At 32.8% G+C, this 11,239-nt stretch overlaps 1 protein-coding gene and 1 long non-coding RNA gene across 3 annotated transcripts in view; both read right to left on the bottom strand.

Moving 5' to 3' along the window:
• Window positions 1-226: 226 nt before the first annotated feature.
• LOC139820608 (uncharacterized) lies at window positions 227-2,474 on the bottom strand. The gene is made up of 5 exons (XR_011734040.1): window positions 1,437-2,474; window positions 961-1,358; window positions 679-817; window positions 484-596; window positions 227-416 (listed from the first exon to the last, which is right to left on the bottom strand). It is a non-coding gene; the product is annotated as an uncharacterized lncRNA (long non-coding RNA).
• Window positions 2,475-4,742: 2,268 nt separating this feature from the next.
• LOC139820600 (cytochrome P450 4C1-like) overlaps window positions 4,743-11,239 on the bottom strand; it is a 17,536-nt gene continuing 11,039 nt past the window's right edge. The window contains exons 4-12 of one of the 2 annotated variants that reach the window (XM_071790990.1): window positions 10,880-11,065; window positions 10,583-10,676; window positions 9,703-9,805; window positions 8,335-8,440; window positions 6,706-6,812; window positions 6,555-6,623; window positions 5,738-5,906; window positions 5,166-5,345; window positions 4,743-5,088 (exon numbers count right to left, since the gene is read on the bottom strand). In XM_071790990.1, the coding sequence (XP_071647091.1) occupies window positions 4,910-5,088; window positions 5,166-5,345; window positions 5,738-5,906; window positions 6,555-6,623; window positions 6,706-6,812; window positions 8,335-8,440; window positions 9,703-9,805; window positions 10,583-10,676; window positions 10,880-11,065 (1,193 nt within the window). In that variant the 3' untranslated portion in view covers window positions 4,743-4,909. Of the gene's footprint in view, window positions 5,089-5,165; window positions 5,346-5,667; window positions 5,907-6,554; window positions 6,624-6,705; window positions 6,813-8,334; window positions 8,441-9,702; window positions 9,806-10,582; window positions 10,677-10,879; window positions 11,066-11,239 lie in introns of those variants that run through there. The other variant, XM_071790993.1, reaches the window with a different exon arrangement.

Raw genomic sequence — 11,239 nt, 5'->3', positions numbered from 1 at the left:
TAGTAGAGCTACATAATCGAGTAGATGAATTAAATATTATCACATAACTGAATGAATTAAAATCACAGTCCTTATAAATACAATGTAGCTACAATATATATATATATATATATATATATATATATATATACACATTATAAAATAGATTATAATATATATATATATATATATAATCAGCTGTTTTATAATGAATCAATTGTACGATGAAACAAAGTTATTTATCTGGTTATAATATTTACAGTCCTTGAATCTGAATCCTTTAAACAAAATTGGACAATTCGTTGAATCTAAGATCAGATTTTAGCTTTCTTCCTATTTTTATCCGACACTGTATACTTGTCGTAACTTTTCGTTGGATCAAAAGGTTCCCATCTACTCGCTGGAAAAATGTGTGTTTGTTCCTCTCGTACCATGATCTAATGAGAAAAATAAAAAAATAACATAAAAAAGAATTTTGCAAAATATTCTTTTAATAATAAATACCTAAGTAAAACTTTTCCGACATGTGATTCCTCGGTTTCGACAGAAGCATCGTGCATAATACGAATATCATCGTGAACGTCAAATGTGAACAGAGGCCCGCTCTTTCCTCGTGCCTAATCGCAATATTACATACATTAAAATAACATGCCAACATTGTGATATTGCTTCATAAGTTTTATCATTTAGTATATTTACCTTAGTTACAATAAAATCAGTTACAGTTGCAGTAAAACGTATAATATAAGATTCTCCTTGACAACATTAACTGATCTGCCATTACTGTTTTAAGCTCGCTGAATTCGGGCCTCAGAACTTCTAAACATCTCTGAAGAACCTAATAGATAGAATTACTTGTATGTGAAAATTTAATTTATGCAGCAGAACATTATATATCATGCCAATGTTACTCCAAAAGTGACACTGGAGTATTTTAATAACTTAAACGTTCTCTAAACCACTGAGACACCTTTCTTTCACCTTTCTTCATTATAACACTCCGACGATGGTCAGATCCATCCCAATAACTGAATGTGATCTCAATTTCTTCTTCCTTCAACGCGTTCTGCTTTCTATAGCCCATTTTTGTCTCAATTCTTCCCTAAGTTTATTTTCCTCCTCGTCCCTTTCCCTACTGGCAAAAAACATGTATCTACATCTGGATTTTTCTAAATCTTCTTAATCGCAGGGCCATCAGATTGCACATTTTCTGACTGCGGGGATTTTTCGGCATTGCCTTCGTCAGAAGACATCTCAGCTTCATCTTCGTCTTCGTCCAGATTAAAAGACAAAGCTTGAATCTGTCTCTTCTGTTTGTTCTTTTCTGTCTGCTTCGCCGCTAGTGCTCTTTCCTTTTCCTGCTCTTTTTCACGTTCCTTCTATCAAAGCATAAAATACACGTACAAAAATACAAATTATGAGATAATCAGGATCATAAGAAGATCGTAAGAAATTACTTGTGGGTATCAGGATTCGTGAATATTCGCTCAATTTAACGGCGGATTTTCTCTTGCATTCCGCGTGACCGACATGACCTCTATTAAGCTGGACCCCCCACCAGCGCAAATCAAGTTCGCACTAGGTAAAAAATTTAGTGCTATTTAGGTGCTAATTAAGTGCCCTATTACTGTAAGAGCAGGCACGAACACGATAACTAGTGCCCCTTGATTTGACTGTGGTTTCTGGTAGTATTTCTTAAGCAGAACAAAAAATTATATAGGTCTTATGTAGCGTGCTTTAAACAGTTAAATACTTTTAAAAAGCGTCATCTAACCTATGTAGGTTAGTGGCGCGCTTTAAAAGTATTTAAGTGTTTATAGCACGCCACGAACCCATGTGGCACCTCGTTTCGCATGGAAAGTGTATACGTTAACTTTTCATGCATGAATTTTTAAATAATATTTCAATTGTGTGTGTATAAACAGTACACACGTAAGCGGAGGAGGGGCTACCGCACCTCCCCCGAAAGCAGGGGGGAGGTGGGGGTGAACCTCGGTTCGCTTGGAAAGTGTATGCATACCTAAACTTTTCATGCGTGGAAAGTTAATATGAATTTTTAAATAATACTTCAATTGTATGTGCATAAACAGTACACATGTAAGTGAAGGAGAGGCTACCGCACTTCCCCCAAAAACAGGGGGGGAGGTGGGGGTGAACTTAGGTTCGCGTGAAAAGTGTATGCGTGAACTTTTCATGCGTGGAAAGTTAATATGAATTTTTAAATAATACTTCAATTGTGTGTGCATAAACAGTACACACGTAAGTGAGGGAGTGGCTACCGCACTTCCCCCGAAAGCAGGGGGGAGGTGGGAGTGAACCTAGGTTCGCGTGAAAAGTGTATGCGTAAACTTTTCATGCGTGGAAAGTTAATATGAATTTTTAAATAATACTTCAATTGTGTGTGCATAAACAGTACACACGTAAGTGAGGAAGGGGCTACCGCACTTCCCCCGAAAGCGGGGGGAAAGTGGGGGTGAACCTAGGTTCGCGTGAAAAGTTGAAAACACGAACATTGTCATGAAAGTTGCGTTTTTAAGAGATGTACAATTTTTATTTGGAACTTTTTGTTCTAAAATGTATATTTATTTATATAGATAATTAAAAAATATGCAAACAAATTTTTTTTAATTTTTATTTAGAAAATGACCTTTGCGCCAATTTTCATTGACATATTCATAATTAGCATATCAAAATATAATATAATCAATTAAAATATAAATTCTATTGAATTTACGCCTCAGGATCAGCGTCTGACTCTTACTGCCCTGACTTCTCATTTATTCAAAACATAATAGTATACAAAATTTCAGAACAATCGGAGGTATGGGCTTTTCGGCCACTACTATATACAGCCACTCTTATTCAGCCACAAATGTTTATAATTTGCACACGTAACTAAAAGTCCTGCCCAATGCTGAGAAATGCTCCGAGCGATCGGAGTATTGATCAAAGAAATATCTCCGCCAAGTAAAGTCGGCGATACGAATACTAAGTACGGACATTCTATGTCGAAATGTGAGACACTTGGTGGAAGCACGCATATGTCAAATAAATGTAAGATAACAGTAAAAAGAAACAATCTTGATAACCTTGATAACCCACAAAAGTTAAATACATTACGCATATAAATTTAAACAAATAATTTAATTTAGTAAATAAATTTAGTTGACACTTTACCCCAAGGATAATCTCCACACACATTTTCGGAAATTCGTAGAATTTTTTCAGTTGTTAGAGAAAGAGAAGTAAGTAACTCAGTTAAAGTAGAATCCATTGAAGAAATAATATACCTACTTATTTTCGGTCCACACGTTGATTCCTGTATAAACTTTTAAGTATTGTAAGGCACCCACAGCAATAATTACCGCGTAAGATGGTATTGGTGTTATTTGAGAAAATTCGTATACCTATACGCATTCGTTTGAAATCGATGTTAAAGACGCAGACATTAAAACTTTGAAATCTATTGGTGCTATAGTGTAATAAATATAAAATATATGTCAATAAAAATTGAATAGAGAAATTTTGTTTCAATTTGATTAAGGCAATATTTGTATAAGAAAATATAGACGTATCTGGAAATATATAATTACGTTGTCTTTGTTGACGCGTTTTATTTTGTTTACTAACTTTTATATTACTTTTATTAATAATATAAAAATATTTAGTCTGAAATGAAAAGAACGTTTTTCACGTATATAAAATATTGTCTGTGTTTAAATTCTTGCCTTAGCAGTGTACATAAATTTGACAGATGGTGTGTCTTGACATGGAAACATGGCTCCTGCGTATGTGTGCTAAAAGATTTGAAATTTTTATTTAACATACGTTGAAGTAGAATAATTTCTCAATTTATTTTACTAGTATACCTTGTTGTTAGACAATAGGAAGGAATGTTTACCATCGGCAGTTTGCTCACGTGTTAGCCAATATAATGCAGGAGAATTTGAACTTGTTTCATACTCAATTTGAATTTTACATCTGAAAATATTATATTAGGGTGTGTATATCAATTACTTGCTTTTACAATTTCTAATATCTGTATATTTACATTTACAATTTCGTTTTATATTTACCGAATATTAGAAAATTGTATAGTATCTAAATGAATAGTAAATTTACTTCCAAAAATACCACAATGTCCAATTTTATGTTTTAATATATATCCATTAAAAAAATTGTGACCTTTGATATATCAAGTCGGTAACTATCTAAAATCTAATTGTCTCATTTTATATGTTAATCAGAACAAGTTATTGAGATCTCAAAATCTTGGGTACTTGCAACTCATGCGTTCGCGTAAAAGAGTCACGGTGCGGTCTCGCTTCGCGTGTACTTGGCGCGAGACATTACCGTGTCTCTTGACTCTGCATCGTGATGCGAATGAAAAAAAGTTCTAGCTGTTAATCTGTGAAGAGAAGGAGAAAGAACTGGAAATACATTTGACGCCGGTTAAACAACTTTGCGGTAAACATTACCTATTTGTGTAAAATTAATCATTTCTTACCCGCTTATTTGAATCGTTTTATTTCAACAATTTATAAATAATAATTAGAGAAAATCAATTAATCCGATACTGAAAGTTTAGTTTTATAAAAATGTTTTTTGAAAAACTTACAATTATTATAATAGATATTTAATCAAAACGTGATAAAAAGTTTTATTTATGTTGAAATTATCTTTTGAATCATTGATTATTCTAAGTGCTATTTTAATTTGAATATTATGTTTGTATATGTTACAAAGTCATCGCGGCTGACCACTGTACATATATTTTATACATTTATTACATTTTATTTATATTTTCATTTTGTTCCCGATAATGACACGTGTGCAAAGTGTTACTATTACAGTGCTATTGACAATTATTGTGTAAGCGAATAAAACCTTTCCTTAGCTTTTTATGATCTTTATTAAGTCGATATTTGTTTCAAGGGCTTGCTTTCGTTTTACAGACAGGGATAAATTTTACACGAAGTGGCTGAGCAGGGCGAAGTACCAAATCAAGCTGCATCTGAACATTCTTTAAATAATCAATAGGCTCCAAGTAGAAATTGTGTACCAGAGGAGCTATCATCGCCTTCATTTCCAGCATAGCGAATCGTTGACCTTTAATTTGGTACATATCATAATCTGTTAATATAAACATGGTATTACATATCAGAATATAAAAAAATACAGATTACCGATGCAGTTACGTGGTCCAGCGCTGAATGGTAAATACGAATAAGGATGACGATTTCGGATTTTTTCAGGCAAAAATCTATCGGGATCAAATACTTCTGGATTTGACCAAAAATTAGGATCTCTGTGGACTCCGTAAATATTAAGATGCAAGTATGTTCCAGCAGGTACCAAATATGAGTCTAAAAAGCATACATTAATTAAGATTTAGAAATAATTAAGCTGTATTAAAATTTTAAAACTGTTTATACATCTAATACAACATAGAAATAGTTGCCTATAGTTTGCATCATAAAAAATATAATGTAATTATTATTTAAACTTTATTAAGCCTTACTTGTTTAATATTATTTTCTGAAAACATTGCATGTTGTATTAGATGAAACTTTGCATATAAAATTTTGAAATATTGATTAGAAAGAAACTTATTGATATAGATATACAAATTTTTAAATCTTTAAAATATATGGGAATATTGCTTTTTATATTTTTATGCGTATTTACTTCATACATTTGATGACATGTTGCGTAATATATTTAAAAATATATACAAAACAATTGGTTAGATGCGTACGTAATTTTACGTCTTCCCCAGGAAGACGTGATATGACATACACGCTGGGATATAAGCGCAATGCTTCCTTTATACATCTCTCCAAATATGGTAGGTCTTGCAACAATTTCATAGTAAACTTCTGCCCATTCTCTTGCAAAGCAGAATCAATTTCGTTCCTGACACGATCCTGTTATCATCATTGTTAATTAAAAGGCGTTTTTTTGCTATCGTGATGTTTTTACGTAAAAACGAATATATTTCAGGAATATTTATTTCACAAATGTTTTGATTAATTCATTTGAAATATGTGTATGTATAAATTACACTTAAGATATAAAAAAAAAACATTTGAAATATGTGCATACGCTTATTATTTAGTTCGCGGGCATATTTTTCATACACGGTTATTCGAAACAATCTTATTGTCTTATCCTTGAAAATTGTCAATCCTATTGTTTAAATTGTGTACATATACACATAAGCACACTAAAAAAACATTTTAAAAAATTAGATATTAATTCATATTATTTAATCCTCCGTCCGTATACGTTTTTTGCATCTTCGAAATGTATACGTGGGTCTATCACGTTTATTAAAATATCTTTAAAAATTTGAAAAAAATTACGAAACATTGTCTACATTGTAGTTGACGATTTTATAATCATTTTGATTTGTTTAATATTTTCTAGCAAGCTCGCAAGTTTTATAGTTATGAGCAGATATCATTTACGCACGGACGCCGCAGACACGCGTATACAAACGGATCCATAAATAACTTTTAAAATTAATTAATTTCTTTGCTTAGGAATGGTGACTCATATTAGACGATAGGTACCTGAACGTCCTTATGCTCAGCTAATAGTGCCGAAATGTAGCACAGACCCATCGCTGTAGTATCATGACCCTATAATCGTATACATTCAATGTATTATATATATCGATAAATCAAATAATGAATAAGAAAGGTTACAAAAGAAATTATGTACCTCAAACATAAAAGTATCAACTTCCTCCCTAATATCTGAATCCGTCATAAGGCCATCACGAGATGCTGCTATTAGAAGATCCAACATTGCAAGCCGTTTTCTTCGCACTAAATCAAAATATGTTAACATGTCTGTATCAAATTAACAGCCCAATTTTTTTGTGACATTTTTATTACATAAACTTAAACACATTAAGAATTTAACTTATATGTATAATATTCATGAGTTGTAAAATATAATTTATGATATTAAGCACCAACCAGATTTAAGGAATAGCTACTGATTACATTAATTGGGAAGGTCCGGTTGTCTACATTCTCGATTGCCATCAACAGCTTCGTTTGCCTACAAGATTTTGCCGACAGCTTTGTTTGCCGATATTCCCGATTGCCTACAGAGTGATTGCCTATATACAAGCATTATTGCGCACATGTAATAATTAAAAATACGTATGTGCGTTTGCTCACATGGTTTCATTACGCACAAACACATTGCACACATGACTTTATTGCACACATACACATTGCACACATGGCCATATATTGCACGCATAAAATAAGGAAATTATATTAACATTTTGCACACACGATTATATTGCGCACATACACATATTGCACATATAACTTTATTGCGCACATATATATACGCACGGAAAAAAAGGATTTGCTACTATAGCAAATCTATATTCGTTAAATATGAAACAACTAACATTTTTTGCTGCAAGACCTAATTAATTTTGCAATAATAGCAAAACTTTTTGCTATTGCAACAAAAAGTTTTGCTATTACTGCAAAACTAATTAGCTCTTGCAGCAAAAAATGGTAGTTGTCCCTATTGTAGCAAATCCTTTTCTTTCGTGCGGATTTCCAACTTTCCACGCGAATCGAAATCCATTTCACCCCTACTTATAGGAGCGAAATGGGGTCTGTTATTGTACGAGTTTTTAATATGATTACCATGTGACGCGAGGTCCATATCCCACACCCCTATGTGCAGCATGGTGAAACAAGGTCTAAGCTAGTATGATTCTAAATTGGTTTTAACTAATTACCACGTGAAGCGAGACTCATCCCACACTTCCATTTGCATTTAAGTATGACAAGATTCGAGATCAAGCGTGCAGTATTCAGCTTAAACAGTATATTAACGTCAATATTGCTAATAATGATATCTATTGATCGTGGAACGTTTTATGCACTTTTCCCGTATTTTCTGCTAAAAGTATTTTCAGAAATCACTTTTACATTATGGCGCTACAGTTATCGAAATCTTGCCCATACAATTAGAGCAATAACTTTATGTGTGCAATGTGTATGTGCGCAATAAAGTTATGTGTGTAAAGTGCATGTGCGCAACAAAGTCGTGTGTGCAATGTGCATGTGTACAATAATGTCATGTGGACAGTCTGCATGTATGCAATAAAGTCGCGTGTGCAATGTGCTTGTGCGTAATAAGGCATGTGCGCAAACGTACGTTTCATATCTTTAATTATTACATGTGCGTAATAATACTTGTAGGCAATCGGGAATGTCGGCAAACGAAGCTGTAGGCAAAATGTTGCGAGCAAACGAAGCTGTTGATGGCAATCGGGAATATAGGCAAACGGAGCCCTCCTATTACATTACGTACTTCCTATCGATTCTGCGTCATCTCTCTTTGCCGACGTGTCGTTATCAAAGCTCTTCAAGTATTGACCATTAGTGCGATCATGATATAGCTTTCTTTCAGCAATTATCTATGTAAATACAACATTAATGGTTTCTCCATAATAGTTATTTGTGTAACAAGTGTCGTAAGATGAAAATTCCCGGGTGCGGAGTTTACGCACGAGCCTTCGGCTAAACTCCGCACCCAAGAATTTTCATCTTTACACACGACTTACACTCCCTATTTTATGTGGCAAGTTCCTGGAAAGTGGTCTATCACGCACGCGTAGCGTGCGTAATGGGGCACTTTCCATGCACGTGTTGCATAAATATATTAGGTACATTATATATATATATACCGGGTGTCCGAAAAATCGCCTACTCCACTTCGGGAGGTGATTCGGGACCCAAAAACAAGCAAAAAAGTTCATACAAACATAGGTCCGGAAATGAGCCGTTTCCAAGTTATAGTCACTTTTATGTTCAAAAATCGTAAATTTTTATTTTCAATTTTTTTTAATTACAATTACCAAATTCTTTCAAGTTTCTGTCTACATTTCGAAAAGAAATGTACACATTTTTTGCTACATTTCGCTATTCCCGGTACATCTCGATTTGGAAAAGACTGGATGTATAATCTTCTTGCCTCGGGAGCATTACTTTGAGCAAGACCATACATAAGATGCATATCAGCTAATTCATTAAAACTTAAACGATCCATTGATGAATACGGAAAGATTAGATACAACCTAAAAGTAAGGTGTTGTTAAATAATAATTTAAAACTTATTGAAAAGCCGTGATTTGCTTACTGATTTTGAATAGGCGTGAAAACAACTGATTTCAAGTAGCCGTGAAAACAACTGATTTTGAATAGCCGTGAAAACAACTGATTTTCAATAGCCGTAAAAATAACTGATTTTTTTTTAAAATAATGTAATCGTATTTACAAATATTGAAAAATTGAAAAAAAAATAAAAAAATTTAAATTAAAAAAATTAAAAATATTTAAAAATAAAAATTTTTAATTTAAGAAATAATTAAAAAAGAGGGATGCCAAGCGGATTCTAAATTACGATTTTTGAACATAAAAATGGCTATAACTCGAAAACGGCTCATTTCCGGACCTATGTTTGTATGAACTTTTTTGCTTGTTTTTGGGTCCCGAATCACCTCCCGAAGTGGAGTAGGCGATTTTTCGGACACCCTGTATATAGATAGATAGATAGTAATGTGTTGTTAACATTTATAAATTATAATTTTTCTACACGATAATTATGTAATTTTTTTGTGTTTTAATAATTCCAAATAGATAATGTCTAAATATAATATTAAGTAGCATTATTACTTACTCGTTCAGTAAATCCATGTAATACCTTCAGCATCTTCTTTTGCTCTCTACCTTTCGACGTCAATGAGAATATCCAATCGCTGTGCAGCCATTGCCTCATTATTCTAAATAATAATTAATAAATGTTGGGCATGTTATTGTAAGAAAGTGATAGTATAATTTGGTAATAGTTATTTGTGTAACAAGTGCGGGAAGTTGAGAATTGGACACGAGTGCGGAGTGGACGCATGAGCCGAAGGCGAGTGCGATCACCCACCCGCACGAGTGTTCAATTCTCAACCCGCACGTGCTACACACCCTATTTTATATTACAAAGTGCGTGGAAAGTGGCCCATTATTGCGCGCGCGTCATCTGTGCGACGGATGGCCGATTTCATACACGAGTCAAAACAGTGCGGTAATGTAAACATTACCGCACTGTTTTGACTCGTGTATGGAATTGGCTATTTGTCGCACAGATAGCGCGCGCGTAATGGGCCACTTTCCACGCACGTGTGATATAAAATATATTTTTAATTTCTTAATATATTCTTACAATTAGTAATATTTCAATAATCATATTAAAAGAGAATACATTTAAACACTAATACAATTATGCTAGAGAGATATATAAAATCTTATATATATAGTATAAGCATAGTACAATTTTTTAACTATTTATTCTTAAATTTATTTTTATCTATTTTTAAATAAATAATTTAACACATACATGTAATTCATAAATTTTTAATTAACGAAAGTAATAATTTATCTTTACATTAAGTATTGTATTATTATACTTACGTCTTCATATAATTATACAATACGAATTTAAATTTTAATTAAAACAAAATATTGATATACAGTTATTTATTACATCTAAAAAACATGAATTATTATACCTATAAGCAAGAAATTCGCCCATCCGATAAACCGCTTCTCGATACTGCTGCTGGAAATCACCAAGGCCTCGTAGAGAAGTGCCCATGGCAGTTTCTACAAACGCATTTGTAAAAGTATCATGATAATATTATCATATATATTTTAAAAGTATCTGTGGCTGTCGAAATTTTACACGAATCAGTATCTATGTTGTGATATTGATACTTACAATTTAAAAAATTTGATTTTGGTCTAATTTTATTTATCAATAGGAATAAAATTTACAGTTAAAATGTACAGTTATAAACACATTATACCACATATTGCATTCAGCGTATGTGCGCTAAAAAATGGTACTAAATCTTTCACAACTGTGTCTCCTGCATTTTTCAAAGATTTGGTCATGTTTTCACCTTCCTCGATCAAAATCTGAATAAACTGCTGCAATATATTAAAATGAAATGTGGGGGTTAATATCCTTCGTCGTGAATGCCATTTGGCGCCTGAAACATAAATAACATATAATAGTAAAGGCTCATAAAATTAGAAATTAATCAAAGAAAGATGGAGCGTGGAGCCGTAACAAGGTGTTGATGTTCATCTATTTTATACTTCCGTAAAGAATTATATAACGAATTGTAATGTACATATTGTACATATACATATATTCATAAGTA

Source organism: Temnothorax longispinosus, chromosome 10 (genome assembly GCF_030848805.1).
Source record: "Temnothorax longispinosus isolate EJ_2023e chromosome 10, Tlon_JGU_v1, whole genome shotgun sequence".
NCBI classification, from domain to species: Eukaryota; Metazoa; Arthropoda; class Insecta; order Hymenoptera; family Formicidae; genus Temnothorax; species Temnothorax longispinosus.
This window is presented reverse-complemented; position numbering and strand designations above follow the sequence as displayed.